General features: G+C 42.2%; 1 protein-coding gene across 1 annotated transcript in view; it reads right to left on the bottom strand.

The window, feature by feature from the left end:
- The window catches only part of kiaa1549lb (KIAA1549-like b), a gene marked incomplete at its 5' end in the record, with an annotated part of 59,533 nt that extends 41,599 nt beyond the window's left edge, over window positions 1–17,934 (bottom strand). The window contains one exon of the mRNA XM_084540776.1: window positions 17,709–17,934. Coding sequence (XP_084396902.1) covers window positions 17,709–17,934 — 226 coding nt within the window. The remainder of the gene's footprint in view (window positions 1–17,708) is intronic.
- Window positions 17,935–18,139: the final 205 nt, after the last annotated feature.

Here is an 18,139-nt window from a genome sequence, read left to right as displayed (position 1 = left end):
TTAGCATTTTGAATTAGAGTCAGAACGAGTCGGTGAGAGAGATTCCTGTACAAGTGTACAAGAAGAAAGATGATGAAAGTAAGCACTGGACAAAGTTCAAAAGACACAGAAGCTCTCCCCATCGTACAGCTCTGCACAATGGTTCGTAGCACTTCCTAGCCTTCTAGCTAATAGTAGCGCCTCCAGTTTCTCCTTTTGAATGACAAATACAGACTAGTGTCACCTGCTGGTGCGAAGAGATTTCCTTTAAAGGGGAATTACCGTTTTTTACAACCTGGACCTTATTTCTGGCATAAAATACCATCATTTACTCACCCATATAATTTTGGTGTCATTTGGAGTCGTTTGCACGATATTTAAATCCAGTGGAGCAGCGTGTATATCCATATAGTAGGAGTGATCGGGGCACCGAAACGCAGCCTCTAAATAACGCATTATCTGCTGCGAAACTTGTTCATTTCACCAATATTTTGTTATGATACGCTAGTGCTATTCCCCGTTGAGTCCGGAGTTACCTGTTATCATCATTCGGGGTCTGTAGATTGACCTACTAACCTCTGAGTCGTCCGAACGACTCCAAATGACACCAAAGTTATATGGGTGAGTAAACGATCGTATTTTATGCCAGAAATAAGGTCCAGGTTGTAAAAAAACGTTAATTCCGCTTCAAGTAACGGAGCAGAATGTGTGTGCAAGCGGGCCGCTGGCTCTAGTCTCTGCGGTGTGTTCAAGTGTGGCGACACCACAGTTGAGTTCTTTGATGTTGATTTGCCATGCCCATACCTTTAAGTAAAAAAAATGCAGTACAACAAACTATAAGTAAAACAGATCAATAAAAATAATGTGTGCGTGTAGCGTGATCCCCCCAGTGAGGTATACAGTCTGCCATTCAAAAGACCATCAGATCCCATCAGGTGAAGTTCAGATCAGTCACCTGTGTCAGCTTCTGCTACTTTATTCTGGTATTGCTGTAGAGGAGATCACATGTCTGTGCCTCTGACCGTCTAATTGGGCCCTCGGAGAGACTTCAGAGGAAGTCAGAGCTCATCCTGTAAAGGGACAGAATGCTGAACACTGCACCTGCTGTGCCTTACATGCCCTGCGCTAAACTCCTGCACAATGAGATAATATGCAGCAAAGCACCTTGAACATTAAACCATATTTATCACAAATGCGGGTAAATGTTGTCCTTCCTTGCCATTTATCTGCATGTGATTGCACAGGTAAGCCAATAGTGATAGGTCATAAACATCATATACCGTATGTTTTTCATCCATGTGTGCTGGAAAACAGTTCGCTCTTTATTCTTTCAGTATTTTTTCCATGCAGTAGACAAGTAGGGAATTAAGGCCAGTCACTAACCTCTAAAAGGCCTAATTTGTTTATGGCATTAATTCAAACGATCCAAAATGACTTTACTAATAGGTTGTTCATGTCAAATTCCCACTGCTGGCATCTTGTTTCTGAAGTTTTAGCATCACTGTCACTAATAAGTGCATTTATTGTACTTGGTGAATAAAGTGACTCTAATGCTATCACATCCATGCATAATTCATGCCTTCCATGTCAAATCGAATTGCCTCCACGGTGTGTTAACATAAACATGGTGCAAAAACAGGCAATTTGCAAGACTCTGAAGTGACATTACAAAGACACTGCACCTATTTGCTGCTTGTACCATTAAAAATAATATCTATCCAATGTTTGACCTTGATCATGCATGCAAGGTGGTAGAGCTGCTAATCTGAGAAAACCGAAAGATCACAGGCCTTTGACTCATTCAGTGTTTCACTAGGAAAGGCTTGAATTAATGAAAAATAGACAATTAAAATGAAACAGGCAGGATAATAAATCATACCGCACGGCCGCATGTTCGACTCACAAGTCCTTGAGAGGTCCAGACCCCAAGATTGAAAACCAATAACCTGTGCGGCCGAGCAGATGTATGGACTCTGATTGTATTTATTGAATACAGTGCCTTAAAGGTTAGCTGAGCCTCGAGGACGATGCAGGGAGGAGGGCAATGAATGATATAAGGTAGGATAAGCCCCTTAAGCCTCCAGGAATCCCTGTGAAATCCGCACACAAGAGTCGAGCACAAGAATGTCAAAATGCATAATCACACAGCTCTATGATCAGAGGTCATTGCAGCAACAGCAACAGATTTTGGGGGAACTTCGGACAGCACTTGTTACGCTGTCCTCTATAACTGGTAAAATGCAAAACCAAACTATTGCCCCTTCAAGACAGCTCATGTCTCCACTTTTTTGAGTTGAAATGATTGCTAGGGATAAAAATCTGTCCACAACTTATCAAGAATAGTATACACAGAAACCGTAAAATGGCCACAATATAATCCTGCAGGGCAGCTATCCTCACCATCACAAAAAAAACTCAGATTGTTACTATAAGTGGCTATGGAAAGGATCCCACAGGAGACGTCTTGATCAAGGAAAAGTCTCACTCTGGAGACACACTGATGTGAGAGTTGTGTGGAGTCACATTACAGAGTCGGACAACTAAAAGTGTAGCTTAGTTATCTAAGCTGGTATATTTCTAAACTGTCTTCAGAACTTTCACAGGCTGCCTTTCAGGGACAGGAACACAGCGAAGTTGTGAAAACCGGATGCCAACACCCGTCTGTACATCGTGTTTGCAGCGAGCGACAAATTTAACCAGGATGACGTCTACGGTGCTGTTTTGTTGACTTGGCATCAGTACACGTGAAAGCATGGCAGGATAACGGCAAATGTCATCCCTCAGTAAGTCAGCAGTACATACTGAGTATCAAGTGAGTCAATCAGGGGTAAAGACAAGCAGTTTTAGTAAACATAACTTGATGCAGATAGATGCTCTGGGGCAGCTAGCCAATTGCAAAGATTTTTATTCCTATCAATCATCGACTCTCAGATAGATGGGTTCTCAGGTTCAAAAGTCCTGAAGTGATCCTTTAAGACCGTTTGCAGAACAAATCATAAATCACTTACTTATAGTAATAATACATGAACTGCTTCACTATTCTAAGCTAAAAAAGTGTGTGGTTCAGTTGTTGTGTAGTGAACAAAATGTTTTGTCTGATGGCTGGAGAAAAGAAAAATGTCAACATGAGCTTTAGGAAATTGTGATAGGATTTTAGTTTTTGTAGGCTGTTGTAGACTAAATGACTAAATCATGGGTCAGTTCATTAAGAAAGGAGTAGATTATGAAAACAAACTTAAATTGCAGGCCTATAGTTTAACCCAACTCCACGGGTTCATCCATCCAGACTCAAATTAAACCAGTAGTGAAAACTGTGAAGAAATTTGGGTTAGATTTTTGATTTGGAATATGAGGATATCTGAATAAATTAAATTTGACTTGTCTTTGTTTGTTAGTCCAACAGATTTGTCCAATAGAGCACATTGCAATGGAACACAAATGTGTAGCCATGATCATGCACACAGGCAATACTTAAAATATGGACGTCATAGCAAAGGAGCGACACGTTCCACAGCATGCTTCACACACATCCTCAAACTGGCAACACGCAGTGCATACAGTATAATCATGACAGTTCCGAGGTGAACACCAAAAACTAGAAAAGTCAGTATCTGTTTTGAAACGTGGTCACAATCTCCCCTTCTCCTCCTGAGTTATACTCTTGAATAATGAACAGGGAAGTGCTGATGCAGAACATTACCGTGTCCCAGTGAAGCTGACCTTTGACCTTTTTCCATATAAAATGTCATCACTTCCTAATTTTATCCTTTTAGCCAAAATTATATCCAGAGAGTTATGGTTTTATAGGGTCGCAGCGGCCTTTGACCAATAAATGCCAATGAGTTCCTCCTGCCAAGTCCAAGGGAAATAAAAAGTCTTACACCTACAGTGTGCAGCTGATACACGGCTGCATTATGCAGTTTATCACGGCTGAATACCAGGCCAAACAACGCGTGTTTGTGCTACAACAGCGACACTGTTCACGCTTCACATCACAGCGCTCAGACATTCAACCTTGACACTCCATGCAGCTGAAGCAAACAAAGAGATCACCACTGACTTCGGCAGGCAGAATGATGGATGAGCTCTCAAGCAAAGGCCTCGGCTACATCCTCAATTCAGCACATCACTGCAGGGCCAGCGGCGTCACACTGCAGCTGCTGCTGTGATGGTGGCCGCATAAGATGCTTCTGACAAACACTGACAAGCAAGGGTGCATGCAAATTTTTGCTCATATTCATAACGGAGCACTGGTAAAGAGCTGGTGAGCATCCTTCTGTGAATACATTACTATCAATGCAGGACCTTCCGTTGACTTTGGAATGAAGTGGTTATAATAACTGACTGTTCGCTCTGTCGCTGCTTTATAATGCAGCTGTGACTGCAGACTTGTGTAAAAATCTCCATTTTAACAAAAACTGACATGCAATTAAATGATTTAGGGGTAATTATGCAACACTGCTTCAGCTGAGTAAAAAGACAAACATTTAATTAAGTTGGTTTAACTATGAGAACAGTTGAGCAACCAAAGAGCTCACAGCTAACAGACATACAGCGTCTGAAACCATTAAACCCGTTGTCAAATGCTGCTTTTTATAAGGGGAGTTAGGTAAAAGAGTGGAGGTTTTGTCTGCAAGTAGCACCAGATTCGACAGCTTTTAAATAAAGAACCAGGCGCTGTGTGGAAGGTGAAAACAGACACAGCCAGAATAGTTTATCCTAATAGGATTTGAATAATCAGGGGATAGTTCATTTGTAATTGTTTCGACATAGGGTGCGCAGAAAATAGTGTCAGCGGTGAATACAGATATTGTTTTTGTAATGACTTTATAACCAGTGCTAGGTCACTGTTTGCTCATGTATATCCCGGCCGATGCCTATTTAATGACGTTATAAGACCTCCTAGGTCAGCAGCACCCACTGTTGGGGTCAATATGAACACAGATCACCTTGTAGAGAAAGGTGTGGAGGGAAAAACTAATGATGCATTCTCTGTTACAAGACAAACAAACATGAACTTTCATCCATCATGATATACAGTACTAGTTTTGAGGTTTTTGGGTCTTGGCGTTTTAGACCGGACGAGGAAAAATTGTCATTTGCAAGACAGTGACACGCTGTACAGTAAGCCTGGTTAAACAATGTCAGATCCCGTGAGGCTGTGCAGCTAGCAAGATAATTTACTGTCAGCTCTAAGTGCGACACACGCTGGTGGCATGATACACGGCAAAACACCAGCGCCAATTAATAACGATGTAAGCCCGGGACAGATGCAGTGTCTTGATGCTCTGACGTCTAGTAAAGGACTCACATTTGCTCACGTCCCAGCTGTCATTTCACATTTCAGTATAGCTGATCACATGGTCCAGCTGTGTGACTTCATAATATTCAATCAAGCACTTAAAGGGACACCTGCTCCATGTATGGAAATAGGGTGAAGAGGGGGTTTCAATTTTTGAAATACGATTTTCATGGCCTGAAAACATTTGTTGCAAGTGAAAAGGGTAAATTGTCTGGGAGATCATTCTGGGAATACCTGAACATAAGACATGCCACGCTGAGATCAGCTGTACACCACTTGACCATGTATACTAATGTTATAATGGTTTCAAGTATAATGGAGGTGAGACAAATGGCACCAGTCTACACCACTGACTGTATATACTAGGTCTACACAGATCAGGCATAACATTATGACTACCTTCCTAATATTGTGTAGGTCTTCCTTGTGCCTCCAAAACAGTTGTGATTCATCAGAGAATGGACATGGGCCTTCTGAGGGTGTCCTGTGGTGTCTGGCAACAGAATGTTGTTAGTGGGGGCCTTTGGGTCCTGTGGGTTGAGAGGAGGGGCCTCTGTGGATCATCCCTGAGATATTTGATCAGTTTGGGATCTAGTGAATTTGGAGGAAAGGTCAACACCTTGCGCTGTTTTTCATGTTTTTGTGAGTTGTTCCTAAACCGTTTTTATGTGTGTGTCTGTGTCAGGCTGCATCCTGCTGGGGATGGCTGCTGCCATCAAGGAGTGTCATTGCTATGGGGGGGGGGGTGCCTGGTCTGGTCTAGGTGGGTGGTACATGTCTAAGTAACATCCACATGAATGCCAGGTCCAAAAGTTTCCCATCAGAACACGGACCTGTCACAAGATGGTCAATATTATTCACTTCTCCTGTCAGTGGTTTTAATGTTGTGGCTGATCAGTGTATAATCCAAAGATGTTTTCTCTCTTTGTTAGAGAACTTGTTAACACTATTTTTGAAAAATAGCTTTTCTCACAGGGTTTTAACTGCTTCAACTACCAGAGCTGCAGACAGACAAATAATGCAAACTGTTAGGAGTGTAAACGTTCAGACGGGACCATCTGCTATGAGCATATTTTTTAATTTAGCTTTTTCTGGAAGACGTTTCATAATTTAACGAAATCTCTTGCCAATCCTCGTCTCGAGTTTTTGACTAATATTGTACATGCACTCAGGGTTGTGCGCTGTTGTGCAGTACATTTATTCCAGATTTAAATGTTGGACAGACAGATACTGTTAAGAGGATGGACGCCCCCACGGGAGCCATCTTTTCAGGAATGGTTTATCCGGCTCGGCTAGGTAGGCTTTTTTTTTTTTTTTAAGCAGGTTCCTTTTAGAATGAGAAATAGGACAGATCAGTATGAAAATGGGGACATTTTTATGATGTGTGTCACATGAATTTAAGAGGGTAGGATTGTGCAATTTTTTTTTTCAAGAGTCTCTGAGGAAATTATCATAGGGAAGGGCAGAAATTAGATTTTGTGATGTGACTTTTCTTATCATTGTGTCATACTATCTTTTCCTGTACTCTCACTATTTATTTATTTATCTTTTTTTTGGCTTTTAGGAGTGCAATTTATTGTTTATAACCATTAATGATTATTCATTTGAAAAGAACAAAGACAATGCCTTGATTTTTAAATACATGGCTTTAAATATTAAAACGCAAAGTTTCCCTCTGTCAGTTTGACTCTACCTCCAGCTCCAAACAGCATCTGTCTCTTTCTATCATCTCTAAGCTGCACTTTTTTGTCATCCTTCCTCGCAGACTTACACAGACGATTGAATATCCTGTCAATCTTCTAATCTGATCTCGGACACTTCCCTATCCCACTACATCAACATTTATTATCCACAACTTAATGGGTGATATTAGTGTCTCATAATGGCGTCCGCTGTCGAGGAGAGGCCTGTCTCCTAGGTGACGATATCATTACTGAGATGTATGTATACCATGACGCATCACGGTCTAATCCTGCTCTCGACCTTCATGGGTCATTTAACGTGTCGCTGTGACACAAGTCCAACTCTGAAATGCATTGATACACTGCACTGCAAAACAGTTTATTTGGTTTGCTTGTTTGGTTAGTGGATGAAAACCGTGAGACGTTCACTGCTGTATTTTAATTCATTTAAGAGTTGTAAGTCTCCTGTGCAGTACATCAAGTCTTGTGCTGTGCTGTATTTCTGTCTTAAAAACAATACACTTGACATTACAAAAGAAAGTAAACATCCAATGCAGTAGCTCCGTAGTATTATAACATTAAATATTGCAAAAAAACTATCGTCTCTCTGCAACAGGTTGGAAAGTACTGAGAATGTAAAGTTGTAACAGACATCACACATGCACAAATGTGCCCATAACGCACAGGTGTCAAACATAATGCCCGTGGGCCAAAAGCGGCCCGCAGGAGGGTCTAATCTGGCCCGCAGCATGAATTTGCAAAGTGCGAAAACTCAGTGAAAATAACTGATATCCCTAATTTGTCCATTGTTTTAGTAAGAGAAGTGGACAGAAGACAACACTGAGATGCGAGGCTAAACAGCAGATGGCAATGTGCCCAAATTGCACTTATTTTACTTAAGAAATGTCTTTCTTTTTTTTAAATAATTTACTTCTTCTTCTTTGCACTAAAACAAATGCAAAAAGTCTGGCGTTCTCGTTATTTATAGTTTATTATGCTGTTAGCTTACTGGTCTGGCCCGCTTGAGATCAAATTGGGCTGAATGTGGCCCCCAAACTAAAATGAGTTTGACATCCCTACCATAACGGGACAGTATCCAAGGAGGAAGTAGGGAAACAAAATCTGAAGCTCGGTACTGTGTTTGTCTACATATGTATGGAGCGCGTGTGTGTATGCAAAGGGTTAATTCTCCAGAGGCAGTGAAGCTACACACTCAGATCACCCCAGTAATGAATTGGCCTGTGGGGAACTGCCTGTCTTATTTTAAGACTTAAGGGGTTGCTTCAGAGATCTAAAGTAAGGGCATAAATCAAACATATGCTACATGGTATAGATTTATTAATGTGCATAAAAGTGCATGAATATCATTACGTGCTGTGCGGGTTGAAAAGGTATGACACATTTTTGTCTTTGCAGGATTACAGTTCAGTGCATTCACACTCTGTAACTGCATGTCCTGCAGCCCACTGGAACAGCAAGAGATTCAAATTCCCTCCCAAACTTCTTCTATCTTCTGTCATGAGAACCATTTTTTTGAAATCCTTAGACAGCTTGATCACTGATTAATAAGACAGGCTTCAAGAACTGTTGAACTTCTTTAGTGCCATCCGAGTTCAGCTAACTCTTGATGCTGCAGTGACACTGTCATCTTTGCAGCAAGTGGGCTGCCTCCACTCTCAACCTGCTTTACCGAAGCTAGAAATCAGAGAGTGAGCCTCAGCGATGTCAGTGGGATTTAAAATTAAAGGCTTCTCTGCAGGCTTTGAATGGGAGGCTGATTTTTCTTTTTAAGAGTCAGAAACAACCTTTCTTTGCATTGGACTTGGGACGCTTAACATACAGACTGAGTAGTGTTGGTCAGTGGGTGTATTTATATGGATGAAACTGTAATAATAGAGGGTCAGAAAGTGTATCTAAAACTGCAAATTCCACTGTTACCCATTAAATCAGACCTCCTCACATGGTAAACATAACAAATGATAGCAACTATATTTTTTGCATATTAAATTATGATTTGTATGATTTGGAATAGTTGATTTAAATAACAGACAATTAGCCTCAACAGCATAGCCTCAATTTCCATATAATCCAATTAGAGAACACAAAAGAATGACATACTCAGACCTACTGTACATGACGATATGAACATGCTCTGATAGGTAGCGTCGTGGGAATTCTGAAAACTGAAAAAGGGGTCACAGACCAACAAAGAACCATTCAGTGGCAAGGTCCTGCATTGATAAAATTAATGTGTGTAAAGTAAATAAAACAATTGGTTGCAGTAAAAACCTTTTTAGATTCTTTTGGTTAATCAGACACAAATTTACTTCCCCTGAGTTTGAACAGGTACAGAGGCCAGAATTCATTCATTCATTCATCTTCTGTAACCGCTTGTCCTCTGGAGGGTCACGGGGGGGCTGGAGCCTATCCCAGCTGTCATCGGGCGAGGCGGGGTACACCCTGGACAGGTCGCCAGTCCATCGCAGGGGTAACACAGAGAGACAGACAACCATTCGCACTCACATGCACACCTACGGCCAATTTAGAATCACCAGAGAAACCACGCAGACACAACAAGAACATGCAAACTCCACACAGAAAGGCCCCAGTCGGCCTGGATTCGAACCCAGAACATTCCTGCTGTCAGACATCGGTGCCAACCACCACGCCACTGTGCCGCTCGAGGCCAGAATTTTGTGGAAAAAGCAAAAAAAACAGTGTGGGAAATGAAATGGAATTCATTTTACATTCTGCATTCTGCAAAAATATGAAATCTCTGGGTTTTGATTACATCATGAGCGTTAAATGGCAGATCATGCCAAATCTCTCAATGAGGGCAACTGATGTTATGATTGTTAAGGAGATCCGTTCAATGGGTAAATTGGTTTAACTCGGGTAGCAATACCCCCAGTAACCATTAGACGGCTACCATTTATCCATTGTAATACAGCTACTATAAGATTTATGAAGAATAAATGGACTCTTCGCAATCATCTGATTCAGTACATAACAGATTTTAGGTGAATACATCCGGAATAAAGCGCAGTGGCACCGTGCAATGAAGCAAAACAATTCTGCTATCGCATTTAACAGAAGAAACGCACTGAAATAACTCACAATGTCAGTAACATTACGGATTTATTTGGAAATGTTGGTTGTCTCTATTTCAAAGCAGGAAAAGGATGAACTTCCCCTTTCAGTGAAATCAGGGTTGTCACTGACTAGTTCCCTCTCCATTGGAAAGTATGACCAGTGCTCCTGTGTTTCAAAGAGACGTCTTGATCTCTAGCTGACTGGACGCTGCAGCGATCGGACAAAATAATGTATAAGGTAGAAGTCATTCAGATGGCGCTGCACAATTTGCAGTTAAAAAAAAAAAACTACCTTTTCATGAGAGTTTATGAGAATTAACTATTTGCAGCCAAAGAGGCGGACCAGCAGTACTTCATGGAACAGGGCTTGATGCTAACTAAACTATTAACAAGGACATGGACAGTCTACAGAGAAAATCACTGACAGCAAATACTGTGGTTGAATGTGGTAGAATATCTTTCCTTCTTTCCTCCCCCAAAAGAAGTCACCACCACTAAGTGTGCCTTGAAAACTAAGGAATTTAGGGACCGGTCTAAGTTAGATAACTGTATTGCATTGGCTCCAAGCACTAATTTTTCATAAAAAAATAAAAAATAAAAGCTCACACAACGCCATTGTACTGTACTTCCCTTGAGCCAAGCAAAAGTAATCAAGCGAAAAAAGTCTAACAGCTACTTTGATTAAAGTGTGGGCGGTTACTCAGACGCACCAAAACTATTTGCATAGTAATTAACATCTGGTAGATTTGTAAGTGCACATGTGTCTGTATCACGTTAGCCATGAGAGCATTCATACCTACCGTACAGCTGTATGTTGTGCTTCGTGTGAGTTATTTTGCTCGCCAAAAAAGTGAATGCAGCTCAACTTCCAGCAAATGTGCTTAACATTGATTCTAACAGAAGCATATAATAATAAATCAGTAGGACTTACGGCAAAGCTTGTTTGCATTGCGAGTATGTGCATGCTCTGGAGGGACCGATACCACTCGGCCTCGTTGGCAGGTCTTCCTGGTGGCCACAGTATTGTGAGTAAAAATTACATTTTCTCATAGACCAGTTGACGTCACTTTAAGTTCTTTTTATATTATTATATTATATTATATTATAATAACCTTCTCTTTCACTAGCTGGTTCCACTCCATTACCCTGCAAAACAGAAACCGCCTGTTGAGTGTGGTTAAGGTCTGCTCAAAAATCATTGAGCAGCCCGTCCGAACTCTCACTGCCCTATGTGACCAACAGATCGTAAAGGCAGCACGCAGGATTATGCAGGACCCCTCTCACATCCTGTTTTCTGAGTTCGAGAGGCTCCCGTCAGGACGCAGACTCCGCTGTCCGCCTTGCCGGACACAGAGGAGGAAGGCAACCTTCATCCCGAGGGCTGTCCAGCTTTTGAATGACAACAGACTCATGAACACATGATTTTAACTGCCTCTTATGCACTTTGTTTTAATTGAAGCACTAAGGAAGCACTTTAAGAACTCTTAGAACTTTTAGAACCAATACTATGCGATGAATGACGATATGTGGTATGCAGTGTATGATTGTGCAGTGTGCCTGTGGAATATGTGCTGGTTGATTGTACAGTATGCGTGCTGCTTTTGTTGTTGACTGTGTCTCTTGTCCCTTGTTGAATAAGCTACTACTATGCGCCTTTTTAAATTGCCCCTTGGGGACAAATAAAGTGCTTTGAATTGAATTGAATTGAATATTTAATATATATATGTATATATATATATTTTATTATATTCTTTTTAAATTATATTTTTTTATATATATTCATGGAGATTTTATATTTGGAAATGTCATGACAGTGTAATACCTATGGGCAGAGGGGAAAGTAATTATGCAAGTAATTATCATTCATTGAGTGGCCACCATCTTTGGTGTTCAATATCCAGTTCTCCTCAATACGGCCATGGTGCGTGCAGAATTTGCCAGCTGCTAGGAGTGTAACATTTTTGAATGAATATGTAATGAAAGTGTTTGAACGTCTCTGTGATCTCACGTTCCCTCCTCCCATGGTTCAAAGCGATTGTGCTGAAATGCCACAGTCCACGGAGGCATCTGTGTGAGAAAGCAAAGCCTACAGCTACACGTAGCATTTCCATTCATAACAAGAGCAGACAAAATCTAAATGTGATACAATGGCAGTTTGCCATTAATTCTGACCGATAACCCCCGCTGTGAAGATGCAAACCTCCCTTTCTCTGACCGTCTGTCTGGCATTATTATCCACAGACTTAAAACCTGATCCGATCCAGCCTTGTTCATTTGCTTGTTTGAAATCTTCACCTTTGATATCATTCCAGTGTGAAGGCTCAATCTGATGCTCAAAACAAGTGCATCTCTGGAATAGCTCTTAGAGACACATTCAGATTAAACACAACGTTAAACACGCAGACTAATTCAAACTCAAGGAGGTGATTTCTTCAGCTGATTGGAACTATTTCCAAGACTGTGCTGAAATTTCTTCTTTGATTTATTGCAGGTGCTGGGGTGAGATAAATAACACCTTTATATTACTATATTAGGTTGGATGACATCCTATGCAGCTATGCCCACATTCAGACTCAGCAGCACTCTAACCAGCCACAACAAATAAAACAGCTGTGTAGGAATGCAGGACATGTAAACACTAAAATAACTTGAGTTGGCACGAATTACTGGTCTCTAGAAACAAGCTGATCTGAAGCGTTGCTCTTTTACAGTCGGACTTTCCTGACTTCCTGCCGTCTTCTGCTGGGATCCAGTGTGACGCAGGCGCGATGACCGCTGGCCTTGCGCAGAGCGGTGTGGTGTATCATACAGTATTTGCAATAAATCAGGCTGCCTGCTAACCTTTCTCGGGCAGCAGCAGAGCCAAACCTTCATCTGCCATCAGCCTCCACCAAACACAGACGGGAGGGAGAAACAAAAGAACACAAGCTGAACAAAGGTACAGGGAGATACTGGAGGGAAACATGGAGATAGCTCATAACGCACAGTCACAATATTCCCCAATTGCGCTTAACTATACATGGGATGATGCAAAGCAGATGGTCCATGATACTAATTAGAAGCCTGTACGCTTTTCCTATGATTACATCCGTGTGTTGTCGAAGTGCTGCCTGCTTTATTTACAGCAGGGAAGGAGAGAAAACTGCAGACCTTTTGACTGTTTTCAGGATCTGACAGAAACAGAATTAAAGAGCCCTGTGGGTAAATTATAGCAGGGAAAGATTGCAATGAATGCTCTTTCACTCTGACAATGATTGCCACTGTTAATATAGTTTTAATTAGTCGACAAGACTCTGTCTGCCCTTTTGGCATTTTCATTTCTTGCACTTTGGTTGTTCCGTATTGTTGAGTAGAAGTCACACCGTCCCCTTCTCTCAAAATAACATGCAAGAGGAAGCCCAAGAAGAACTGCATTATATAAACAAGGCTTTAATTCCCCGAGATATTTTCAGGCTTTTAAGTTTAATATTTGTTCACCAAGACAAATGTTTGCAGCTAAATGCAGTTAAAGAAGGAAACATCTATCTGGCTACCACGCACACACACACACACACACACACACACACACACACACACACACACACACACACACACACACACACACACACACACACACACACACACACACACACACACACACACAGAAGCCACACTCAGGCACATACATCTCAAGCCCTCTTGACGTGCTTACCCACAACATAATTAACTGTTGTACGGTAAATCTCTGCAGTGAAGTGAAATCAGAGAAATAAACATGTCCTCTGTGTACTCCTGAAAATGCAGAGCTCACAGACAGGTCATAAGTCCAAGGGTGAGTCATGTTTTCTTTTTCTTTTTTTAATCAATTCCTGGCAGTTATTTTAACATTAACCTTCTTGACTGCTCTGAAAAGGCTAATCTAGATGGAGGGAAAGACAACAGCGACACAAAGTGCACAGGTAGAAGCATTAAAGAAACACAAACACATCGTGCCCCAAGTCATTTGATGCACATTAGCAGTCATTTTATGGGTGAAACCCCTAGACTGCATTGCACATAGGAAATGGCTTTCAACCTTGCTCTCATGTCTTCCTTCAATGAATTCCTAAACAGGAAGTGATGACTGGAAACCGCTCGTGGATAGTGTCTCATACAGAGAGGTCCATGAGCTTAACCCATGTCAAAACCTAGCTGTCAGCAATCACAAACAACGGGGCTGCGGTTCAAGGAGTAAACAGAGCTGACGTCAAAAGAGGTCACGGGATTGTAGGAGGAGCAAGGAAGCCTTTGCTCAGCTCGCTCTACACCGTGTCCTCGAGCTGCTGCTCAGCATAATTTCAGCCGATGTTAATAAGAAGGCAATAAAGCCGACAAGAGATCCTGCGAGTTAATTAAAATCAATCTATAAAAAGGCATCTCTGCTGTTAAAATGACTCAAGATAAAAACACTGACTCAGCATCTCTGACTACTGAGGGGTCTGACGGAGAGTGGGGGAAATGTCATTGTAGCACAAAAATTGGAGTTGCCTTAGAAACCACATGTTGTGCTGGTTCCACGCATTAAGAGATTTAAGCCATGAGTCTGAACAGTACTGGCCAACAGCAGCAGTGGATGTTTTTCATTCAGTAAACCTTAGACACACACATGCAAGCAACCAAGTACTATGGCCCCAACAAATACTGAATATTTGCTTGTTTTGTATTCAATGTGTGCAAGTGTATTGTTTTATGTCATACAAGTATGAATCTCGGCAAGATCTGTCTTTCTGATCAGATGTTTTTTTGTTTAGTATTGTGGGACATTGTACATACTAAAAGTGATTTTTGAAAAATCAACTTGTCAGTACCCTCTGGTGGAGAGACTATGTAACGACAACACGATATAAAAATGTAATACAATGCCTTGTTGGACATTTCTTGTATTTCTTTTTACTTTTATACTAGAAATGATTCAGACACAATGACTTTTTGCAAACATATAGTTTTTATGGTAAAACTGCCAATTTAGCCACTTAAAAATCTTTCATCCATAGTATTCAGGACTTCGTAGAAGCCCTGTTGGAAACAATTCAAACTTTGAGGTTTATTGGATAAGTCTTCTCTAGCTATGGACAGGTTTTTATTTTTTTTCTGACTCATTTCATATGAGAGTCTTTTAAATGAAATTTGGCAACGCTAAGCGGGCTGTCATATTCCGTTTTCTCAATAGTGTTTTCAGTCCAACTACTCTACGTTAAAGGCCTGATTGATGGAGGGCTGCTGAAATGACCATCTTCCCATCTTTGCAGAAGAGTCCTTATGCTCTATTTGCATATTGAGAGGTGGGTGGGTTCTTAGTCATCTCGCCGAACAAGGCCCATTATTGCTTGGTTACTTAGTTTGGCTAGACGGACAGCTACATTCTCTCAGGTCCATTGTTCTCGGGAACACTAAGTTCTAGAAATGGTTTTATACCATTGCACTGCTCTCCGACGACGCACAGTTCGTGGTAAGTGTAACTGTGGAGGATTACAGAGTGTTTCTTAGCCTGTGTACCTTTGTTTTACCCTCACAAGCAGTGGGATTCGTGGCGTCCTACAAGTATCTATGATGGTAATCATATTGTGTAACTTTGCCACAGCTGTGAACAGAAATGTCCCCCAACCCAGAGGGAATAAGAGACCACAGATTACAGCCGCAATAAAACCTGAATCAGTGGCCCACTGAATGAATGTATCTGATGAAGGAAAAACATTATTTTATAATGGCAGAACAGAAAAAAAAAAAAGACTTTAGGGCTTCATGGCCGATACCGGATTCATTTAACAAGGCTGGTATTTGTGTCAAGACCAATCCAGCACATCGGAATCAGCGCACCCCTAATTCACTGAATAATGTATCTCATTAAAGATCCATAAAGGACCATGGAAGGAGGAGATTTGGAAAAAGCCAAAGCTTAGAAATGATGTCCGAATCAAATATAACTGAGGTGGGCTGATTCATGAAGAGCAGCAGTTTTGGGATTTAAGATCTCCGTGTGGCTGAGGATTGTCATTTTGTGTTTCGCTGCCATTCGTTTGGTTATCTGGAGGTTTTGGTGAGTAGAAAATGGTGGAGACAATGGATGGAGACATTATGACTTTTGTGTTATATAAACTGAGCCTTTGATTGTTTGATGTGATGCTTACTAGAGGTTCAAAATGAGTCAGTCAGTTAAGTGGTCTCGCATACTCAAATTTAACATGAAATCGTCAGGCCTCAGCAACATATTTTGGAGCTAAGAGAACATCTTCTAAGTAACACTGCCAAAAGACAGCATGCAGTCTATTGTAAACAACCAACCAGTGTGGTAGACCGCCGAGTCCAACAGTAAAGCAGTTCTTATATCTACACGAAGGCCTGCAGTCCCAGGGCACGGTCTGTTGTCCGTAGAATCTGACGTAAGTGAATACCAAAAGCAGTCCTATACTTCTGTCACCAATAATATACTGTATAGCTCAGGTGCTGCTGCGCTCGTATGTTTAAGAATGGATGTGCTGACTGTGAGGAGGAGGAGGAGGAGGAGGGAGGAGGAGGGAGGAGGAGGAGGAGACTCTGCTACTGTAGCAGTGCATCAGCAGAGGTGAGACTACAGCCACTACATCACAGTTTGCAGACTGGAGAAGGGTGAGAGAGCCACTGTTAGTTCAGCACATGCAAAGAGCATCTTGTTCTGCAGCTCTGTTTTCAAACCATCTCCTGTGAAGTAATGTAAATAATCATGTGTGTGTGTGTGTGTGCATGTTGGTGCAGGTAAATTAGTGCACATGCAGAGACTAGATGTGTTTTGCAGTCACTGTTGATGTCTGAAGGGCAGCTAAGTCGGCCAGCCTTACCCCAGCTGCCTCTCACGCCGCCAGAGACAAGCAGACCTACAGTGGGCAACAGTATGTGTGTCATTAGTGCTGACCCAGATGCTCTGAAACACTGACTGTCCTGTGACTGCGCTGCATTCCCAGAATAACCCCCTGCGGCCCATTACAGGCAAGAATAATGTTTAATAACGCTCCGTCGTGGAAATGCAACCCAAATGAAATGCCAGCAGAGGGAAAAAAAATGGAAAAGTGGAGTTGGACTGGAAGATAATGCCGAGGTCGAGACGCAGAGACTCTGTGTTCTGTGCAGTGGAATCTGATCTTTGAGACAAAGGAGTTGACTGGCTCCAGGCTCAGGTGGAAAGATGTGAGAGAGTTACATCACATAAGAGCAAAGCCCTCAGCGGCGCAGAATCAACACAATCTCTCAAATAACATGTCAAGTCGGTGCGGTCAGAGAGGATCCATCCTGAGTACACAGCCTTGTGGACATTTTCCATTTACCATGATTTCAGTGGATGTCACAGCACATGTTAAGACCTTATAAATGCCTGGGTAGCACATAGTTGATGAATGGAAGTTTATCTTTCCTAAAAATGCATTAACAAGCTATTCATCCGAGCACAGCTCCATCCACACAGCCTGTGAATCATGCACCCAGGAGCGGATTAAAAAACGACGCTGTGTAAAACAAAAGACCCGTATCCCCCTCTGTATTTTCATTTTTCCATGCACACTAGATGCCACTCGCACTGCAGCCCAGATGTGTAAGAGGTTAACGCAACTAACCAGCATGTGTGTGTGTGTGTGTGTCGGCGTGTTGAGACAGATAGCTCCTTACCCTCTGCGGCCAAAGCGCACCGGACAAGAAGTAAAAGCGCTGCTACAGACAGCAGACAGTTCGCAAGCATCCCCGCTGATCCGGCTCGCGACCCGGTCCTCAAACACCTCCCCTTTCCTCCGGCATCCGTCCTTTGCGGCGAGCACCCACCGGGCTCCGCTCCGTCGGCTCCCACCACTGCCACTTCGGGGTGACCTGTCCGCCCACTCCTCAAACCGGGAGCCATATCCAGTGGATAAGTTGCTGAAGTTTCGCTCGTAAATAATACATTGGATCAATCCTCGCGTGTGAACGGGGAACACGGCCGTCCCGCGGTCTCGTCGTATGTCCAGGGCTGGATGGGAGGGAAGCGGCGTTGAAGGGAAATTAAGGAATGCGCCCTATCGCTCCGCTGCGCTCGGTCCACCCATCATCACCGTGTGGCGCAGGGC

The sequence above is a fragment of the Chelon labrosus genome, assembly GCF_963514085.1.
Source record: "Chelon labrosus genome assembly, chromosome: 3".
NCBI lineage: Eukaryota > Metazoa > Chordata > Actinopteri > Mugiliformes > Mugilidae > Chelon > Chelon labrosus.
Note: the sequence above shows the minus strand (reverse complement) of the source record. Positions and strands in the feature narration are given on the sequence as shown.